The 23,483-nt window shown below is 41.1% G+C and overlaps 1 protein-coding gene across 1 annotated transcript in view; it reads right to left on the reverse strand.

Annotated features, from left to right (window-relative positions):
- CDK14 (cyclin dependent kinase 14) overlaps nucleotides 1–23,483 on the reverse strand; it is a 503,511-nt gene that overhangs the window by 464,137 nt on the left and 15,891 nt on the right. The window contains exon 2 of the mRNA XM_048838104.2: nucleotides 20,576–20,607. Coding sequence (XP_048694061.1) covers nucleotides 20,576–20,607 — 32 coding nt within the window. The remainder of the gene's footprint in view (nucleotides 1–20,575; nucleotides 20,608–23,483) is intronic.

Here is a 23,483-nt window from a genome sequence, read left to right on the forward strand (position 1 = left end):
GGTGGGGGTACACTGAGAACAGGGCTGGGGATGCAGGGTCTGGGAGGGAGTTAGGGTGCAGGAGCAGGCTAGGGGTTGGGGTGCAGGGTCTGTCCAGGAGCTAGAATGAGGGAAGGGGCTCAGGGTTGGGGCAGGAGGTTGGGGTGTGGAGCGCTTACCTGGGGCAGCTCCCATTCGGTGCGAGGGGTGCAGGTGGGTATGTGGGGTGGGGGAGGGTGCAGGAGCTCCCGTTTGGTGCTCAGGGTGGGGGTGTAGTGTCAGGGCAGAGGGCTGGAGGTGTGGCCTGGGGTCATGGGGGTGTGAGGGGGGTGCAGGAGTCAGGGCAGAGGGCCGGGGTGGCTCCCAGCTCCCTGCCCTGAGCAGCTCACAGCAGGGGACTGGAGGGGGTATGCCCTGATTCCACCCCCTTCCCCAAGGCCCCGCCCCCGCCTCTTCTCTGCTTCCTCATGCCAGCAAACAGCTGATCAGCAGCAGGGAGAGAGAGTGAGAGGGGAGGGGGAACGCAGGGGGAACTGGGGGAAGAGGCGGGGGATGGGGGAGCTGGGCTGCCAGCGGAGCCTGCCCTGCAGCAGCAGGACAGAGCTCCAGGAGAAAGCAGCACCAAGCTTCTGCCCCCATAGGAGAGAGCGGGGGGCAGGGCCCCTTCCGAGCATGGGCCCTTCAAATAGCCGCTGGAGCCCCACCACCGCTACCCCAGGGCTCCGGCAGCGGGGCTCTGGTGCAAATTTAAAGGGCCCGGGGCTCCAGCCACTGCTGGGAGCCCCAGGCCCTTTAAATTGCCGCCTGGGGAAGCCGGTCCGCCCCAGTACGCTGTAGTGGCTTACTTGCACCTCTGTTCACACAGCACATTTACTACAGATTGCATTACTCATTCTGGAATTGGCTTGGTTACCAATCCCTGTAGAGCATACACTGTCCATGCACAACTTACTGTTTTCCTCATCTTCACATTCCTGACTTATCTTAGCCACAATTATTACTAATACTGTGCTTAATATAGACCAAGGGTGCAAGCTCACCTCCCTTGGTATAGGCCACTAGGGTGTAATTTTAACTTGTTTTGCCTTTAATTTTAACTTTGTATTTATTTTAATTACATTATAAAAACTGAAATAAAAAATACATATTTTGTACATTACAACAGAAAATTCAGGTGTGAAAGAGAACATAGACCTGGGTTTATACTAGAAATGGCTGTTTTTAGCTACCACACAATATTTATTATTAGCATAGATAGTTTTTACTTTGCCAGCATCCCAGCATCTCAACCAAACTGTGCAATTTGGAGACTGTTTTCCCAGAATGAACCCACATGCTTGGCAATTCTATCTGTAAGACATATACTTGCACAAGTGTCCCTCAGCAAACAACAGTACAAGTGTGGAACTTTTTAGACCTTGTCTTGATAAAGTATTTGAGGAGGAAAAACACAGTTGTTTTTACACCATATGGGCTGCTGTGGTTTTACATTTAACTTCATGGTATTGGACCCTTGTTTTTTTATTTTTATTATTATGCACCAAGTGGTGTCACATTTTCTGTATTAAATTTTTAATATTTATGGTGATAAAAGAGCAAGTTTTACTATTACTTATGTTTAATGCTGCTTTTATTTTGTATAGCATGTGGTTTTTTTTTTACATGCTACACATGGTATTAAAACACATTGACTTAATATTCTCCTTTTTTTAAAAGCAATTTCAACATTACTTAAGAACAGCAATACTGGGTCAGACCAATAGTACATCTAGCCCAGTATGTTGTCTTCAGACAGTGGCCAATGCCAGGTGCTTCAGAAGGAATGAACAGAACAGGCAATCACCGACTGTATTATGTATATTATACACAATTAACAAACCTTTGTTAATGAATTCTTAGCTTTGCTTATTTAATAGACGCAGTTCTTTTGCTGAAATACTTGGTTATGTTCTCACAGCATCTCTGTGTTAGCTTGGTTTTAGAATATACTAATTTTTAAGTGTTTCATTTTTGTACCAATTCTATTAAGGGTTTTTTAGTGTCGTTTCTGCCCCTCACTTTGGTAGTTTTATGTATTTTAAAGTATATTTTGTTTAGAAAGTTGTTTAACAGTTCTTAATTATATTTTATTAAATTTTAGTGGACAATTTTTAGATAAATGCAGATTGGTAAAATTTAATAATGACACAAACTGAACATATTTGTATATTTTAATAGGTTTTAATTTTAAATTGGGATGAGTTTTTAGTTTAGAACTTATTAACAAGACTTTACTATATAATTTTGTTTTGTTTTTATTTTATAGTTGGTAGGTGTTTTCCTCTTTTTTCTTACAATCTGCTCTTTGAGATTATTAATGCTCCTTGCATTGCTCTTAATTGCATTGCTCTTAATTAACTGTACCCAGGTAGGGTGACCAGATGTCCCGATTTTATAGGGACAGTCCTTATATTCAGGGCTTTTTCTTATACAGGCGCCTATTACCGCCCCCTGTCCTGATTTTTCACTTTTGCTATCTGGTCACCCTATACCCAGGTTACATTTCTTCTAATACATTTGGAAGCAGTCAAGCCATAGAGAAATCCCTGTTTCTTTTTTGATGATTTTGACTAAATTTTCCATAGTCCAATAGTTTAAACTAAACTGTTTTTGAACCTGTAGCAACCAGCATAATTGATTATTTACAGATATATTTATTAGGAAGGGCCCATTTCCTTCAGAATTGCTGTAAAGGTTTTTTGTGGGGAAGAAGCATATATTGGTGGTAGTCATCATCTATCAGTCATCTGCCCTTTGCATAATTTGTTTTATAACTAAGGGTTTTACCAGGTATGACTGCACCAAATTATACCAAGTATTTTTCACACTTTTTATATATTTTTACAGCCCCCAACTGCTTTATTCCTTCCAAACTTTGCAGTGTTTATTTGTGCAAAAGTTTTTTTTAATTTCTCACTGTTAAAAAAAACTACATATTTTTAAAATGACTTTTTTAAGCCAAACTTTTTCAGTGTTTTTTTTTTTTAATAAAGATTTTAGGACTTATTTTTTAAACTTAGTACATTTTACCTGCAAAGCTATACTCATTAAATACAGCTCTTGAAGGATGGCTGCTCTTTACTTTGGATTTACGTAAATAGGTAACCGACACTGTTTTCTCCCTGACCTTTCAGGGATTTTTTTCCATTTAGTTTATTTCCTCCTCTACATCTTTGATTTCCTTTTTATGCCTTTCACATTTATTCCTTAAAGTGGCACACTTTATTTGTAAAGTTTTAGCCAGGACCAATCATCCTTGTGAAACATCTGCCTTGATTTGGGCTCTCTTTGCCTTAGGATTAAAAAAACAAAAAAAAAAAAAAAAAAATTTTATAGTAGCCAATGGATCTATTTTTTAATCTTTTATTGGCATTTAACAGACCTTTGCTATGCTCTTCCAAGTATTTTTAATACCATTCTTTGAAGTTCGCTTTCTTACTCTCTTTCAGTCTCCCCCTAACACTTCTTTGGGGAGTCGATAAGGCCTGCCCTTAGAGTTAACCCAGTTTTCCAGCATGGCACTCACTTCCTTATAGTTAAACCCTTAAATTCTTCCAATACTTTTTTATTTTTATTTTTTTAATGCTAGGTTGCGACCCTTATGTGTATACGTCACCTGCTCCAAGCGTGCAGATCTAAGTGACGGCACCAGTGTGTTGGGGTTCCCCCAAGACCTCTTCCATTCAGTTCCCCAAGAAGTCAGTTTGATTCCAGTCTCATAACTAGGGTTCCTTTATTGTCATACATTCAAACTACACTTGAGTTGCTCATGCTCAAGTGTAGGGAGTGCGTACAAGGTATACCACACATCCAAAAGTACAGAGGAAACCTCTTGCTTTACACATCACATTGCATGTACTGTACATTACATCACACGTTTTGGAACTGGCTTGGTTACTCTGTAAGAACCAATCCCTATACAACAGGCACCGTCCATGCACAACTTACTCTTTACCTCACCTTTACATGCACAACTTATCTTATCCATAGTTATCTATTGTAGATGGTTCCCTGGGCATTCCCCTGATTTTAGCTAGTACAGACATTTTGTTTCCAGGCTAATGACCCATTTACCTCCCTAACACTATCACCCAAGAAATGAGGCCTCATTCATGTCCAATTACACATGTCCATACTAGGTATCTGGATTGACGTTAAGATGGAATAAATCAATATAAATTCCTACATCCAGCTAAATTCCTACTTGTGCTTACATGCACATTTATCTTCATAATCACAACTAAAAAGGGACTGTGTATTAGGAAATCTAAGAAAATAAATCTAAAAGATAGCTTAGTAAATGTGATGGCAGATCCACCAAATACCTCAGAAAGAACGGGAAGAGAGACACAATGAAGCAGGAGATTTAAGGGGATTTAATATCTCTGACAGTCAGGACTGATGAATGGTAGATGCAAGATGGAAAGAATTGAGTACTTCCCTCTCCAATATTGGAGCAACTCTCTTGAGCGGGTCTTTTTAAAAACAGAATATTGAGACTTGAAGTTCTCCAGTTAGCAAAATCCAGTGGTCAGTTTTACTCTGCAGCTTTTGGCAGAAAACATTTCCCGTCTGGATAAACCATCAGGAGTCCCCAAAATCCTGCAAGACAAGTTTAAGTAAATATAGTCTCAATGGGAAGGAAAACTGCTAAGTCTTTTCTCTGGAGGAAGGCAGCACCGAGTCCTCTTGAAGGTTCATAAACAGAGTATTCCGTTTGCAGGCTTCTCCAACAGGGTTTCACTTTGACGAGCAAAGGGAACACATGCACATATACTAGGAAGACAGAGGAAGGGAAGGGGGAATGATTGAGTCTTTTTTTACATTTTCTTCCTGGTAACAGGAGTTTGGAGAGAAAGTTACAATGTGGGATAAAAGTAGGCAGGGGAGAGAGAAGCAAAAAAATCACTTTTTTTTTTTTAAAAGGGGCAGTGTGTGTGGTGTGGGTGCGTGTTTGCTTTTCTGTAAAAGAAGCTGGAAGTATGAGAAAGCACTTCTCCAAAGGGACCTCAGGTAGCTGGAACTGTGTGCTGGTCAAACGATTTCAACCCTGGAAATCCTATTTCAAGCATCCTGGTTTAACCCAAGAGCCACAAACAGTTTTAATGCTTTGTACAGAAATGCACACAAAGCAAGTGACACATCCACAAGGAGAGATTTTATCATCATATGACCAAGCAGCACAAAAAAAAATCCATGATTGATAACATGCTAAGTGATAGGTTTCAGAGTAACAGTCGTGTTAGTCTGTATCTGCAAAAAGAAAAGGAGGACTTGTGGCACCTCAGAGACTAACAAACAGATAAATACTGTTTCTGATGGTGAGAGAAAAATCTCTTCAACCCAATGTGAATAGAACAAAGGATAAATGTAAATCTGTCTCCAGGTTTTTAAGCATATGCTCATATATAGACACTATATACATAAATATACAGATTTTAAGTATGAGTAACAGATTAGGGTAAGAAGAGTTGTATTTTTATGTTTTTAACAACTGATCATTTTCTGGGCCTGGGAGTAATGAACAGATAGCGAAGTTAGGCCAGTTTCCTTTTCTTTTATTCCCTGGGACTTCAGATTACCTTTTTAAACATCTGTATCCCATAGAGAAATTTATCTCTTTGGTTAAGTAGCTGGTATTTGGGGAGCCATATTAATTATTGGCAATAGACAGCACATATGCTCACTGGGCACATCATATTAACCACTTACTAAGCATTTTTGAAAGGGTTGTTACATCATAAATCTCATCTCCAGTCACTTTTTTTCATATTAAGAACATAAGAATGTCCATAATAGGTCAGACCAATGCTCCATCTAACCCACTATCCTGTCTTCTGACAGTGGCCGGTGCTAGATGCTTCAGAGGGAATGAACAGAACAGGGCAATTATCGAGAGAGATCCATCCCATCATCCAGTCCTAGTTTCTGGCTGAGGATTAGGGGGGTGCCTGACCATCTTGGCTGACAGCCAATGACTCCAAGATCTCTTTCTTGAGAGGTAACTGCTAATTTTGTATGTACATTTGGGATTATTTTTCCCAATACACATTACTTTGCAATTAACGTTGAATTTCATCTGCCATTTTGTTGCCCAGTTTTGTGAGATAACTATTTTGAGTAATTCTGTATCATCTGCAAATTTTGCCGCCTCCTGGTTCACCTCCTTTTCCATATCATTAATGAATGTGTTGACCAGCACATGTCCCAGCACAGATCCTTGAGGGACCCCACTATTTACCTCCCTCCATTCTGAAAACTGATAATTTGTTGCTACCCTTTGTTTCCTCTCTCAATTAGATAGGATTTATGAAAGGACCCGCCCTCTTATCCCATGACTGCTTAGTTTGGTTAAGAGCCTTTGGTATGGGACCTTGTCAAAGGCTTTCTGAAAGTCCAAGTACACTATATCAAGTGGATCAACCTTGTTCACAGGCTTGTTGACATCCCCAAAAAATTCTAACAGATTGGGGAGACTTGATTTCCCTTTACAGAAGTCATGATGATACTTCCCCAACATACCATGTTCATCTATACTTCTGATAAGCCTGTTCTTTACTATAGTTTCAACCAATTTGCCTGATACTGAAGTTAGGCTTACTGGCCTGTAGTTGCCAGGATTGCCTCTGGAGCAGTTTTGTTTTTTTTTCAAATTGGTGTTACATTAACGAACCTCCAGTCATTTGGAACAGAAGCTGATTTAAGCGATAGGTTACATACCACACTTACTAGTTTCACAATTTCATTTTGAGTTCTTTCACAGCTCTTGGGTGAATATCACCTGGTCCTGATGACTTATTACTTTTTAATTTATGAATTAGTTCCAAAACCTCCTTAATTGACACGTCAGTCTGTGGCAGTTCCTCAGATTTCTCACCTAAAAAGAATGGCTCAGGTGTGGGAATCTCTCTCACATCCTCTCAGTGGTTCTCAAACTTTAGCAACCTGAGGACCCCCATTTTGATTTAAAATTTTTCCACAGATCCCAAGCCCCCCGCTCAGCCCCAGGCCCTGCCCCGACTCCACTCCTTCCTCCAAGGCCTCACTCTGCTCCCACTCCACTCCTTCCTCTAAGGCCTCACCCCATCTCTTCCCACCCCCCATTCCACCTCTGCCCCTCCCCCAAGCATGCTCCATCCCCGGCTCCTCCCTCTCACTCCCAGCACCTCCTGCACATCGTTGAACAGCTGTTCTGTGTTGGAACCCCCTGGAGTACCCTCATGGACCCCCAGGGGGTCCACAGACCCCAGTTTGAGAAACCCTGCTATACAGTGAAGTCTGATGCAAAGAATGTATTTAGCTTCTCTGTAACAGCCTTGTCTTCCTTGAGTGCTCCTTCAGCACCTGAGAGTCCAGTGGCCACACTGACTGTTTGGCAGGCTTCCTGCTTCTGATGTACTAAAATAAGTTTGCTATTACTTTGTGTCTTTTGCTAGCTGCTCTTCAAATTCTTTTTTGGCTTGCCTAATTATACTTTTAGACTTGACTTGCCAGAATTTATGCTCCTTCCTATTTTCCTCACTAGAATTTGACTGCCAGTTTTTAAAGGATGCCTTTTTACCTTTAACCACCTCTTTAACGTGCTGTTTACACCCATGGTGGCATTTTTTGGTCCTCTTACTATTTTTCTGATTTTTATTTGCGGGTATACATTTAATCTGAGGCTCTTTCATAGTGTTTTTAAATAGTTTCCATGCAGCTTGCAAGCATTTTATCCTTGTGACAGTTCCTTTTAAGTTCCATTTAACTAGCTTCCTCATTTTTCTGTACTTCCCCTTTTAGAAGTTAAATGGTACTGTGGTGGGTTTCTTTAATATTTTCCCCCTTACAAGGAGGTTGCATTTGATTACATTATGGTTGCTATTACAGAGCAATTCAGCTATATTTACCTTTTGGACCAGAGCCTATGCTCCATTTAGAACTAAAATCAGGAATTGCCTCTTCCTTGGGTTCCAGGACTAGCTGCTCCAAGAAGCAATCATTAATGGTGTCTAGAAATTTAATCTCTGCATCCCACCCTCAGTAGAGACATACCTAGTCAATATGGGGATAGTTGAAATCCCCCTTATTATTGGGTTTTCTGTTTTTGTAGCCTCTCTAATTTCCTAAGCATTTCACAATCACCATCACCATCCTGGTCAGGTGTTCAGTAGTATATTCCTATTGTCGTACTCGTATTATGTAAGCATGGAATTTCTATCCATACAGATTCTATCGTACAGTTTGAATCACTTAAGATTTTTTACTATATTTGGCTCTGCATTCTTTCACATATAGTGCAACTCCTCAACCACTGTGAGCTACTCTGTCATTCTTATATATTTTGTACCTTGGTATTACAATGTCCCATTGATTATTGTCATTTCACCAAGTTTCTGTGATGCCTATTACATTAATATCTTTATTTAATACCTGGCACTCAAATTACACCATCTTAATATTTAGACTTCTTGCAATTGTATACAAGTACTTACAACATTTGTCAATACACAGTTGTCTGCCTTCCTGTGATGTAATTAAATGGGACTCTATTTGGTTTGACTATTTCTCTTCAGCCTCTATCTATATTTTATCAACTTACTCTGTATCCTAGTAAAGAGGATAGAATGTATCTTCTTTAATAAGTCCACCCCTAAAGATGAGGTCCGGACCGTGTGTTCCTCCACATCTGTCAACTTTCTCCCAGCCCTTAGTTTAAAAACTCCTCTATGACGTTTTTAATTTTTACAAACTGGCAATCTGGTTCCATTTTGGCCTAGGTGAAGCCCATCCTTCCTGTATAGGTACCTTCTTTCCCCAAAAGTTCTCCAGTTCCTAATACACCTAAATCCCTCCTCTGAACACTACTGTCTCATTCACACATTAATACCCTGCAGTTCTGCCTATCTAACTGGCCATGTCTGTGGAACTGGAAGCATTTCAAAGAATGCTACCATGGAGGTCCTGGACTTCAATCTCTTACCTAGCAGCCCAAATTTGGCCTCCTACCTTTCACCATGTCATTTGTACCTACATGTATGACGACCACCAGCACCTCCCCAGCACTGCACAGAAGTGTATCTAGATGTCTCCCGAGGTCCACAACCATCAGGCAGGCAATTCACCAGGCAGTTCTCCTCCCGGTCATCACAAACCCAACTACCTATTACTATTACCTGGCTCTTCCTAATAACTGAGGTCCCATCCCACAGATGGGTATCCTCAGTGAGAAAGGATACCAATACATCACCCAGAAGCAGTGTCCCAGCTATGAGATAATTTCTCTCCACTCCAGCTTAACGTTCTCCTTCCCCAAGACCTTCATCCTCCTCAACAGCACAGAGGTTGTCCGAATTGGGTAGGACTGCACTTCTGTGTCCCTGCAAGTCTCCTCTAAGGACTGCTTTGTCTCCCTTAATTCCTCCAGTTCAGCCACTCTGGTCTCAAGAGTCTGTACTCAGAGTTGCTTGCAGCAAATGCATACATAAGCAACCTGCCCATATGGCAGGTAATCGTACATGCTGCATTCAGAGCAATAAACTGGATAGTCCCCACTGTGTTGCTGGGCTTCTGCCTGCATTTTTTTTTTTTACTCTTGCGTAGTGGGGGAAGGGGGGAATTTGACGAGGAGACAAGGGGTTGGCCTAAATTTAGATAATGTTTGTTAGCCAAACAATGTTAGGTGTATCTGCCTCTCACGCTCCTTCTCTGAATTCCCTCACAAAATTCTCCTGTTTGCTAGCTTCTCTTGTTGCTTAGGAGCTAGCTTTTTAAATCCCAGCTCTCCCTGACCTAGCCCTGCCCCCTTGTCAAGGGATTCTAACGGAGTTAGGAATCAAAGAACAGCAGACTTCAGCCTCGTTAATAAGCTCTCAGCCTAGCCATCATGGGCATTTAAATTAAGCAACAATAACTTGGAACGTGAAATGTATGAATCACCTCATTGAATAGAGTAAGTTACAATACCTTAAACAACTGAAATGGGTTCTGACAAGACAGATGGGTTAAAATGTTGACCTAGCATCTAAACATTTCACGTTCTCACCATTGAATTTCACAGACATGGAACTGAATTTCAAAGACACAGAAAGAGCTAGAGGATGGAAGGGAAGGACAGCGAGACGCAACACAACCAGGATGTTTACATAAGTGTTACATCACAACAACAACAGAGCCAACAGTCAACATTCAGAGTCCACATCTGTGAAGTGCACATGCTCTTGTTTGACCTGCAGTAACAGGCGCATTGATAACATAATTAAGGCACACACACAAAGGAGGAAAGTGGGCTTAGAAATACATTCTATTTGGAAGTGTTCCTTTGAGATCCATATTCATAAGCCTTTTCAGAATGAAGGCTACAGGGTTAATATCCCATCTCCTTGGACAGATCCCCAGAAGATCTCTCCCCCAGAGAAGGAAGGATTCAGACTGATTTCCACTGCTCAGCACTTACTCAAATAAATGCATAAAAATCAGAAAGAAATCCAACAACAGTTGGGTGTTTTTTTTATTTTTAGTGGCGTATACTGCTCAGTCAGAAGAGATCTCTTCCTACAGAACATGTCAAAATAACTTAGAAATGTCTACAGTTTATTTCTTAGAATGGCCAGTGAAGTATTAAATGTTTACTAATACTATTTTATAAAAATCAAGAAGTTTTCTTTTTTAATTGCCCTCTGCCATAATTTGTTAATTTTGAAATAAGCTAGGGTGAATTATACTGTTTCAAGTGCAGCCTCTCAACAAAGGATTCAAACAATTGCGCTAAGGCCATTTATGTCCAGTTTGTAATACAAACCCGTCTGGCATCCTGTATTCAACAAGTTTAAAGAAAGAAAAGAAGAACAATTTCATATTATTGACTAGTAACTACTTTGCTCTGTAGTGTGAAAATAATTTACGATTGAAAAGTGATCTGACAGTTACAGAACATGCCAATTAAAACATGTAACAACTCCATTATTACAATGCATCTGCCACCATCCTCCAAAACAATGATGCACTTGTTACAATTTAAGACTACTTCCTAAAAACACCTGAATGCATACTCATCAGCTGCCTTTTACTTAAGTCAAATGGACATATTTGAAGGTCGAGACCTAATTGATCTCACTGTCAAACTTTTCTTGATGGTCAACCTCAGTTTAAAGAAAAGGAGTACTTGTGGCACCTTAGAGACTAACCAATTTATTTGAGCATGAGCTTTCGTGAGCTACAGCTCACTTCATTGGATGCATACTGTGGAAACTGCAGAAGACATTATATACACAGAGACCATGAAACAATACCTCCTCCCACCCCACTCTCCTGCTGGTAATAGCTTATCTAAAGTGATCATCAAGTTGGGCCACACACACACACACACACAAACTCACTCTCCTGCTGGCAATAGCTCATCCAAACTGACCACTCTCCTTACAATGTGCATGACAATCAAGGTGGGCCATAAATGCTGGAAATGGCCCACCTTGATTGTCATGCACATTGTAAGGAGAGTGATCAGTTTGGATGAGCTATTGCCAGCAGGAGAGTGAGTTTGTGTGTGGGTGTGTGTGTGAGAAAACCTGGATTTGTGCTGGAAATGGCCCACCTTGATTATCATGCACATTGTAGGGAGAGTGGTCACTTTGGATGAGCTATTACCAGCAGGAGAGTGAGTTTGTGTGTGTGTGTGTGTGTGTGTGGCCCAACTTGATGATCACTTTAGATAAGCTATTACCAGCAGGAGAGTGGGGTGGGAGGAGGTATTGTTTCATGGTCTCTGTGTATATAATGTCTTCTGCAGTTTCCACAGTATGCATCCGATGACGTGAGCTGTAGCTCACGAAAGCTCATGCTCAAATAAATTGGTTAGTCTCTAAGTGCCACAAGTACTCCTTTTCTTTTTGCGAATACAGACTAACACGGCTGTTACTCTGAAACCTCAGTTTAAACTTTTTTTAATTTTATCCCAATAATTCAGTTATTAGTAGAGCTGGTTAGCACATTTTCAATTAAATAAAATGTTGTCAAAACAAAAACATTTCCAGGGATGCATCACCTTTTACAAAGTTTTCACTGAAGGTTTTTTGAGAGAGAGAAAGACAGACAGACTCTTGAACCTAGATCTCTCACATTCCAGACCGGTGCCCAAACCACCAGATTACACCCATACACCTCTTCCCAAAAAGGTTCAGGCTTTGATCTGAAAAGACAAACATTGACACAAATCCATATTCACAAAAATGTTCAAAATGTTTTGGTTTCATTACAATGCAGAATAAAACCAAATTTTGAAACCTTGAAAACTGACGTGAAATGGAATTTTTGTCCTCTGGTCACTTCTGGTTATTAGCCCTTGTACCACCAGTCCAAGACATGTATTATGAGGACTCCACTTATTCCCTTAGCCTGAAAAGACAAATCTTTCAGAGGCCTGCTTCTTCCACATACAATATATTTCTCATAGGGAAAGGAAAAGGAATCTCCCAGTTATCCACACAACAGACAGAATATTGGCAGATCAGTATGTGACTGCATTACAAGACAGAGTAAGAATTTGCAAACTTTTTTTCAGGCCTTATAACTTTCACAAATAGCAACCACTTTTCACCAAAATACCAAAATGGCACATCTAGACCATTTCAAGTTTCTGCCTTGAACCACAACAGCTGATCAAACAAAAGGTTGCAAGACTTGTTCTAGAGGGGAAAGCATTCCCTACCACCACCTTCACTTTCAATGAAACCTGAACCATTCTTGATAAACTTTGCAAGCCCCCACCCAAGACACAACACACTCTTGGCATAGAAGAGAACCTGCCAAGTTTAAGCCCCTAAAAATGACCTTTTAGAATGGATATGACTTATACAACATTATTTGTAGGTGTTGTTACACCAATCATGTAAGTACCTATTCCCATCACTAATCACAATAGCTCCAGGAACAGTGATAGCAAAAGAGGCAGAGTCCCAGGTTCAGATCCCACCAGAATGATTCCAGATCCTGGCACATGCCACCATTGTCAATAAGTCTGGCAGCACAAGTTGCTGCCAAACTCTCCTCCACTGGGGAGCCAGTGCAGACCTAAAGGCAAGTACTGGTGGCTGGGGAGGAGAGGGAATAACTACCAGAATTATTGGGGGGAGGGGGAGAGAAGAAGGAGGGAAGGGAGGAGGAAGAAAGTCCCCATCAGCCTATTTCCCATAGAACCCCTGGCAGAAATTGAAGAGGTCACTTGAGAAAATGAGGACTCCCTGCCCCTTCCCAACCACACACACCAGAAGAAGGGAGCACCCTAAGGTGACTCTAATGGAATGCACAAGTTGCACATCCCTTCTGACTTCTGCTAGTTTAACCCAGAGACTACTGTCTCCTTGCTGTGTGATATAAGGACTTCACATGGGCCTCTTTAACTGCTGTAGTGTACGTTGCTATTCAATATTACCAGGCTTCTCATTTCTAAAGCAAGTGCATATAATGTTTTCCCACAGATGCATTATTTTACATTATTCCAAGCTGCTTGTTCCTGCTTGCGTTTTAACCTGCCTAAGACCATTTTCTCCTCTCATCTCCTTTGTCGGAGCAGTCTGGGACAGTCCTCCTCTCTTATGATCTATTATCTTATGGGCCCAGATTCAGCAACCTCAGCTGAGACAACACAAAATCAGGCTTTCAGAATGAGATTCTTTATCTACGTTTAGATATGTATCAAACCTACCTTTCTAACTGCAACTCTATCTTGCGTGTATGGTCATTTACCAAGTTGTCAGGCCACATAAATATTATGCTTACAATGCTTATTCTAACCACCTTACTGGGCATTGTTCAAGTATGTAGGCTGAACAGAACAACCACCATATGTCACTGTAGTTTACACCTCTGTTAACATGCATGAAATAATCAGGCAATGGATAACCAAGCCGAATCTTGTATAAATTTCAGTCTTCTAAATCTGCCCAGCCTACCTAAGAGGGAAGATGGCAAAAGATGACCTAAACTTTTCATACCACAGGTTCTTCCCAAGACACACAAATCCCACTCTTTCCTAGGTCTTAGGTGCAGAGGGCTCATTGGCAATTAATCACATTTAAGCAAGTGTTCCCTATTCCTAGATTCTACAAACAGATACTCTCCAATCCTGGGAGTGAAGAAACAAATTCTGTATAGTTAGGATACCACCCCCCCCACCTCTCCTAAAAGTGAGAGCATGGGATGCTTCTGCTTCCATAAGCCAGCCACTGCCCTCCAGAAGGACAAAGATATCCCATGCAATCAGAACACTTCTCTTCCAGGGAACCTTGGCAGCTCCTTATGCCAAAAGTCACTTAAAAAAATCCTATTTTGGTTTCCCTCATTACCATTCTACCATTACTTTTTCCACATACTGTACTCAAATTCATCTTCCTCTCTATTCGCTGCAGATCTGCTCTTACACTACATCCCTTTTCACTCTTCAAACTCAATCTCTAGACACGCATTCTGGTGCGCAAGGTCACAAGACTAACCTCCTTTATACCAACGAAACATTGCTCATGTGTAAAAATCAATATTCCACTATATAAAGCAAAGAAAACCAACAACAGTGAAGTAAAGTAGACTGCTGTCTATATTTCCTTCCTATGGTGGGATTATTTCAAAATCAAGAAGTTTGGACAACTACACCTAATAAAAGAGCTCTGATACTCAGGTATGCCTTTCACAATCTCAAAAATATAGCAAAATACCCAAACACAATTGAAATGCAGAAATACAATTCACTATTGCCCACTACCAGCAAACCAAGCAACTCAAATGAGCCTCTCCCTCCCAAAAAGGTTTGTAACGTGTGTGCTAACCCACCTTCAAAAAGTTACTTGTATTTTATTTTCCTAACGGGCTTTAGGAAAAGGAACCTTCCTACAAGTTTGGCCGCTAACAAAGATAATTAACATCTCTAATCTCTTTCAGAGGTTCCCTCTATTAAGTTATTTAGGCCTCTGGACTTCCTTAGCTGCTTCAGTTGATACAGTTATATAGGAGGCGCTTTGATTTATTCCCTCAACACAACTGAAGTGCCATAGAAACAGTTTTTCATGGAATGTTTTGGCTGAATATATTTGTAGATATTAAAATATGTTTCTCAAAAGAATACAGACTTAAGTTTTTTTAAAATTTACTCTCATTCTGTAGTATATGATATTTATTTAGCTTGTCAACGACTAAGAACCCTCCAGGTTACACACTGTACACAAATTGTATTAAGTGGTTCTAATCTAGGGGACAAAGGAACAACAATATCCAATGACTGCGAGTTTAAGTTAAAAAAACTCAAATTGGAATAAGGTGCTCCCGCAAAGGTAATTAACCATTGGAACAGGTTACCAAGGGATGTGATGAATTCATCACCATCACTTGAAGCTTTAAATCAAGACAGGATCTCTTTCTAAAACACATGCTGTAGTTCAGCCACAGGTTACAGGGCTGGACAGCATTCACTTTTCTGGTGGGGAAGAAAATGCCCATTGCTGCAGAATGAGAGTGAAATTCTGCAGCCTGTGCTACACAGGAAGTCAAACTGAATCATCACAGTGGTCCCTTCTGCCTAGAAATGCATGACTAAAAACCTATGAATCTAAACAGAGTGTCTGTAGGCGACTTCTTTGCTAGTCAATGGAACTAAGGCTCACAAGCTAAAAATGGCCATGACTACCTCTTTGCATATGACATTTTCTCAAATGGGCTTATCAGCAATTTGAGACAGCAGTATAAAACATGAAGCAATATACTGAAGTTTGTGAGCAAGAAGAATGGAGCAGACAAACAGCAGGATAATAATGAAGTCTCCATGTCAGAACCTATGATAAAAGAGAAGAGCAATTCCCTCGCTTTACTTCAGGTGGATTTCAAAGGGAGGGCAACTGTACCTTCAACTACACTGGAACCCTCTTTCTGGGGGAGACAGGGCACAGGCAAGAAGAAATAGCATTTTGGGAATCAAGAAGATGGCATGAAAGCGAACGTCCAACTCCTAGTCCACCAACAAAACTAGAAACCAAGACAATCATAAATATTCAAATGAAATTTTAGAAGACTTAAGTACCTGATCCAAAGCCCACTTGAGCCAATAGGAGTCTTTGCATGGATTTCAACAGTCTTTGGATCAGGCTCCTAAAAGAAAGGATTTATAAATCCACAGCCACAGTGATCCTGATGCAGCTTCTGAGTGGTCTGAGATTTGCATATCAAAAGGAACTGGCAGAAGACACAAACACAGGAATGTGTAGCTTATAGCTGCCAATGGTAGTTATTGTTGGGGGAGAAAAAAAAAAAAGATACAGGGCAACATGAAAATAAGTCATTACAGTGTTTTCAGTGCGAAACACCGTGAGGTCAATCTTCAGTACTTTTAGGATCTGGATGTATTATGAACATTACTGAGCCGTGACAAATATAGGGCCAATACCAACTCAGTTACATACACAAATAAGCCAGAAGAAGGGCTTACAAGAAGTCCATGGGACTACTTACACATTTAAAGTTACATGGGAGTTTAAGTGCTTTGATGGATTGGTGCCAACATGAGCAAGATCTGCCCTATGCTCAGAAAACTTTAAATTTAAAAAGTAAAAACTTGGTTTCATCATAGCAACAGTAACAAGAAGAGTTCAGGTACAAAACAAAAGTGACAAATACTGCAGAATTTTTCTTCAACTTTATTTCAGGCATACATTATAATATATTTGCCTATGGAGAGACCTACCTGCACCAGAAACAGTACTAAAAGGCTTCCAGAAAAAATTAAACACATTCTGTTTCTGAGATATGAAATTTAATCGATGAACCAGGACGACCCACAAAATGTATTCATACGCTTTGCTGTCCTTGACTTTTCTTGGTCTTAATTCACTAGAGAAATTGATTTCATATTCCACAGAAAGCAATTATGTTTTATATAATTTTAGCAGGTTTTTCTTCAAAGGGGAGAAGTTTCCCACAGTAGTCTATATAGCTGAGCTACTGTATCCAAATGTAGAACAAACAGTGAATCTATTGATTGACAAAGAACGAGCAAGCTCCAAGTGTATGTACAACATGTAGCCACGGACTTGGCTGTATGCCTGTAGCAAGCAGTTTTAAAAGTGAGCTGCAAAAGAAACACTCCATTAAGATGTGTAAAGACAGATTCAAATGGATGCTTTTATCTTGAAATTTCAGGTCTCAGCTACCCTGCTTTTGCTAGAGGACATTATGGAGGGCTAGAAAAGAATACGGACACCACAGAAGGCTAAAACCTAGATAAACCTTTCCCTACTGAGCTAAGGGCTAAATTGGAGGTGCAGTATATTTTTAGGCCCCACCCTCAAACCCTTTGGTAGCTATGGTATGATCCCTACTTCATAGGCTGGTTCTCTTCCATGCAGGGATAATCTATGCTGTGGACAAAAATACAAAACACCCTTTAGTTCCATGCTGGGAACAGGAGAGGGAGTGTTTCAGCTGCTCGGGGAGAGGATGGTTCATGCTAACTACATTTACTGTTTCAGTGCTCTATCTCCCACATTCTAGAGCATGGACTGGAGGGTGCTTGAATAATAACTGGCCCCTTCTCTCTTATCCCCACATCCTTGTATTTATGCTTCTTGCCCCCACAATTTTCAGTAAGGCTATATCCCTTCAGGAGTGTCAGTACTATGCCCATTAGCCAGAAGATGCTGGTGGTGAAAGAATCACAAAGACCCATTTCAGAAACGGTCTTGAGATTTTCTTGGGACAGTTTAAGATTGTCAATTGCTCTGCTGCTGTTCTTTGAAGTATTAGTTCTCAAAGGAAAATATGTCATTGTTACAGGGTATATAGTTATTGCTAAAGATTGTTTTATACTCCTTAGTGAAAACTGTCAGAAAAAGGAGAAATTACATTCGCCTGTGCCACATACCTTCTTTTTATTTATATTTTAGGATAGGTAATTGATAGAAGCTGTTGTGTTGAGTCTAAAGAGGATTACTTATACTTTTTGCTGTTATTCTATATTATCAGTTAATAACTGATAAGTTTTCAAGTACATAAAAAGTTGTCACAAGGAAGAGGGAGAAAAATTGATCTCATAAACCTCTGAGAATAGAACAAGAAGTAATGGGCTTAAATTGCAGCATGGGCGGTTTAGGTTGGACATTAGGAAAAACTTCCTGTCAGGGTGGTTAAGCACTGGAATAAATTGCCTAGGGAGGTTGTGGAATCTCCATCATTGGGGATTTTTAAAAGCAGGTTAGATAAACACCAGTCAGGGATGGTCTAGATAACACACAGTCCTGCCATGAGTGCAGGGGACTGAACTAGGTGACCTCTGGAGGTACCTTCCAATCCTATGATTACCTACATACACACACTTTTCTTCTGCAAAATGTCACCCAAAAATAAGGAGGGGACAGATATTGACAATGTCACACCTACCCCTTTTGTATGCATACTGGGGACAAAAGAAAAGATTCTCATTTATTTTCCTCTCTATGAGCCTTCTCTCGCTAACACTGCAGCAATCCATATACTGATCAGCCAGACTCCCTTAAAGACTTACTTAAAAAAAATATTATTCCTGCCATGTACACACTGAATTCAACCAGAGCATGTGCAGAAACAAACAGTCTCATTTGTACAAATGGAAACCCAGACACATAAGAAACACTGTCGAGCTGTATATGAGGCCTCCTCCACAGGTGGTATGTGCAATTTGCTTTCCTTTAAGATTTGAAAGTGCTTCATACTTAACAGGTGGATTTTGTTCCTTCCAAAATCAAGTTCTAGTTTAAGGCAAGTTATTGATAAAGCATTTTCTTCTTGGTTACGTGGATTGCATTTAAAAACAACAAGAACATCCTGTCAATTTTATTACAAACAATTCAGCCTCCTACAGACACCAGAAGCAAAGCAGCAAAACGTGCCAGATTTCTAATAAAACCGAAGGACTCAGGTTACATCCATACTACAAGCTAGGGAGGGGATTCTCAACTTGCACAGACATTCTTGCGCTTGCTCTCATCTGAGCTAGCACACTAAGAACAGGACTGGAGAGGCAGTAGCATGGGCAGCAGTGACATGTGCTAGCAGCCCCAAGAGCACCCAGGGGTTCAGGTAGGTTTGTGCACAGGGCAGTTAGCACATTCACTGCTGCCCACGCTACTATTTTTAGCTTTGCTAGGTCAAATGAAAGCTAGTGAGAGTATGTCTACACAGGCTGGGAATCACACCCCTAGCACGTAGTGGCCTGAGCCACCATACTTACCAGCAAACAGCAGCAATTCGCTTACAGGTGATCCACGTTCTAACACTATGTGGACAGCTGTTGTGGATGGGGCCCACCTGTGCCAGAACCATGTTCTAAAGACTATCGTATCTTAGCCATGGCTCTGAGCTAGGGATTCCTTTAGTGTTCTAACAAAGCTTGACCTGCCTACACTGCCTCTACTCCAGAGCCATTTACAACACTTATTCATGGGTACAAAGCCTGAGCGAACAGGACAAAACAAATCTGGCCCCAGGGGTGCTAGAACAATTTGTACAGTGCTGAGATCCATTGAACCAAACTGTAAACCCTGTATATGACGGAAACCACTTCCAGGCAGGTGTGGCAGCATATCCACCCCACACCCTACCTCCCGCACTCCTACTTCCAGCACTTATGTTTGGCCCTAAAGTCTGAACCAATGAAGTGAAAAGCACCTAGTGCTTCCTCACTCATTTATTTCAGGATCAGGCCATTAAACAGTGAGGTACCTTCCGTTCAAACCAAAAACATAACCGCTGCCTATGCCGTAGCAAGGTAATTATTATCCAAGTCCTTACACTCTGAATATAATACAGAAGAAAATACAAATAGCCAGAAACTGTAAGATTATTTCATGGAAAGGAAGAGATGCTGCTATTCATTTCCATGTATGTGGTTAGAAGGAAATGTAAAGTAATGACTTGTGATTGATTACATTACCGGCAATTTCTCACACTAATAAATCTTGTGGTCCAGGATAACATACTCTGAACCCCATTTCCACCAGAAACAAGCATCACGAATCACCAAGTGTCTGCACTTGTCTTGCAAATTAAGAGAGTCTTAAATCATATTGTATGTTTTGTGCCCCACACAATTTAACTTTGGCTCCACTGTGTTGGTGCCCCCACTTGTATAAAAACTGATTGGTGAATAACTTCCTAAAGGAGGATTAATCATAGCTTCAGGTCTAACCAGAGCATACTACTTATTCAACCAACGCCAAGGACCCAACAACAGCAATGTCCTGTATGACGTGTTCCCTCAAAAGATATTCAGTTTATATCTTTTATATAAATATGTATATACTGTTTATTATAAAAACGACTAATGGCTCAGTTCTGTAAAGCATTTTCTCACTATGTAACAATGTAATACGAGCATTCAGCTCAAGGTCTTCCGTAAAAACACTCATCTGATAGTCATTAGGGAGGTGAAAAGATACTCAGATTATATGCATGTACACATACGCACACTAATATGATAAAGCAAATGTTACTTTTAACATTAGCAAGAAATCTGTAGCAATTAAACATATCTGGATTAAGTAAGGTACAAAGATATTTAACTTACCTCATCAAGGCTGCTATCTTCTTTCTTCAAGGCTTTAAAATAAAAAAAGAAAAAAGAAAAAAGAAAAAGAAATTATGTCACGCATTTCAATGAATATAAAATAATTAACTCCGGGAATAAAAAGAGAAAAATAGAGTAACTTTTTTCTGTAGTAACAGGAAAGAACAGACTGGCCTGACTAACAATTTTATAATCAAAATATGAAACTGTAAATTGAATGTAGAACTGCACAGCATGTATCTGAGAAATATTTTTCATAAATATGTAAATCAAGCTGTCCTCTCAGGTTAAAGGAAAATAGGAGTCTACAAATTTTTACTTTAATTCCTATTGAGCATGAAAACACTTCAAGGAGAGTGACTGAACTGCAGAAAGCCATGTGTAAAGCAGACCTATCACATACACCATAACAGATTCAGTTCATATAGAACTCAACATTTCCAATACAACAGAGCATGCATTGTGACCAGCATTCATTATACTCTTCTATGGTTTACATTAAGATGACAGCACAGATCTCACATACTATGATAATGTTTATTGCATGCAAATACACTATCAGCCAAAGGTGAAGTCAACATAGGAGAGAGACTTGGCATGTGAAGCAGAGAGCCAAGGCGGAAAAAAATGGTGTGAGCAGTTTTGCAGCTCTGACAGAGGCTAATCCATTTGAAGCATTTCATTGAGCCTACTAGATACCTGCACTGAAATGTAAATTAAGTTAATTTCTTCAATTCGCTACTGGAATTGTATCAGCCTGCAGGCTAATGGATCTATTTAATTTATGCACATATTGTGGTCACATCATCCAGAAACTGCGTTCTGAAATGAATTAAAAACCACTACCTCCATGAGTTTGCTCTTTGGTGACTACCTTGAACAGTTAAAATGAACCAAGTCATAGTACTGCGGGATTGGAGTATTTTTACACGGGTTTATAGGTTTACAGTTAGCAGCTGAATGGTGAGAATTGTAGAGGTTATGCTGCCCCAACATCTGGAACAATCCTCCTCTCCTCTTCCACTTAGTGCTCAGTTTCCTCCATAAAATCATTCCCTCAAATCATCTCCTCTTGGGTCTTGTCTACACTGGTGAAAATGTGACCCATTAGATCTATTAGATAAAATCTATTAGAGGTAGCAATGGTGGATAGGGCTCAGGCATTTTACTACTATATTGTCAGACAAAACACCGCTACTGTTTTGCCTGTGCCACAGTTTCCATCATTCCTACCACAGGTGGTGAATTACCGGGCCCATTTTTCCAAATGCAAACAAGGCCCAGAGGTCTTGTCTTTTGTTTGCCTTTACATTGCGGCAGAGAACATGTCTTACTTACAGCCTGAAAACGACTTATCTAGTTTTTACACTAAGTAACAGTATTGGTGTTTTGCTGAGTAGTTTGGGGAGTACACTGTACTTTGTGTATCAAATGTAATTTTTATTGCAATGAAATAAGGACTGAAGTAAAGACAAAAAGTTTATACACTGCAGCAGTGCCAACCCCAGGTGTTCAAATAGCATGAACCAGGCCCCAAAAAGTCATGAGATTAGGAGAATATATACACATTTTCCATTCTTTTAATTTGATTTTGGGTTTTGAGCCTGTAGGGGGCACTTTAGTCATATTTTGAAAAAAAATCAGTGGAGAAAAACTTGACAAAATGAATCGGAATTCTCATGTAATCACAGGATTACAGATGCTAGGACTTCAACAAAAACACCAAATGTTACAAGTCTCATAATTGAATCATGGGGTGGCAAGCAATACGAATAACGTTGGGATAGGGCCAGAAATTAGGAATTCAGGGTGTGTGAAGGGGCTCTGGGTTGGGGGAGGAGGTTGGGGTGTGGGGTCTGTGGTGGGGCAGAGGATGAGGAGTTTGGGGTGTAGTAGGGGGCTCCAGACTGCGACAGGGGGTTGGGGCACAGGAGAGGGTGGGGGCTTTGGAAGGGAGATTGGTGTGGGAGGGGGGTCAGGGCTGGGACACGGGGTTGGGGTGCAGGCTCTGGGAAGGAGTTTGCAGAAGGGGGCTCTGGTGTGGGGGTTGGGGAGTGGGAGGGCGTGAGGGTGCAGGCTCCAGGCAGTGCTTACCTCAGGCAGCTCCCCAGAAGGGGCAACATGTCCCTAGGCTCCAAGGCAGAGGCATGGCCAGGCAGCTCCGCGCGGCGCATGCTGCCCCCACAGCTCCCATTGGCTGGGAACTGCAGAGCCAGCGCTTGGGGCGGGGGCAGAACACGGAGGCCCCTGGCCGCGCCTCCACCTAGGAGGCAAGGGACATATTGCTGCTTCCAAGGAACTGCACGGAGCTAGGAAGGGAGCCTGCCTTAGCCCTGCTGCGCTGCCAACCAGACTTTTAACAGCCCGGTCAGCAGTGCTGACTGAAGCCCTTTTCAACCAGGTGTTCCAGTTGAAAACCAGACACCTGGCAACCCTAGTTATGCCGTATTCTGGATATTTTTCTAGCTTGTCTTTACCTTTAATTGTATTTTAACTTTGACTGAAATGGATATTTAAGAATTGTGATATAGAGAAATCAAAATATGAGAATTTTCTTAGCCAGTAAAACTAAAACCCTTGACAATTCTCAGTTTGAGAATGAAATTTTAATTAACAAATAGCTATCTGACCTAGGGTTGCCAGGCATCCAGTTTTCTACTGGAACACCTGGTCGAAAAGGGATCCTAGCAGCTTCAGTCAGCACCGCTGACTGCGCTGCTAAAAGGCCAGTTGGCAACAGAGCGGTGCTAAGGCAGACTCCTTGCCTACCCTGGCTCTGCACAGCTCCCGGAAGCGGCGAGCACATCCAGCTTCTAGGTGCAGGTGCAGCCACAGGGGCTCCGCACGCTGCCCCTGCCCCAAGTGTCAGATCCATAGCTCCCATTGGCCATGAACCGTGGCCAATGGG

This window comes from Caretta caretta, chromosome 2 (genome assembly GCF_965140235.1).
Source record: "Caretta caretta isolate rCarCar2 chromosome 2, rCarCar1.hap1, whole genome shotgun sequence".
Taxonomy (NCBI): domain Eukaryota; kingdom Metazoa; phylum Chordata; order Testudines; family Cheloniidae; genus Caretta; species Caretta caretta.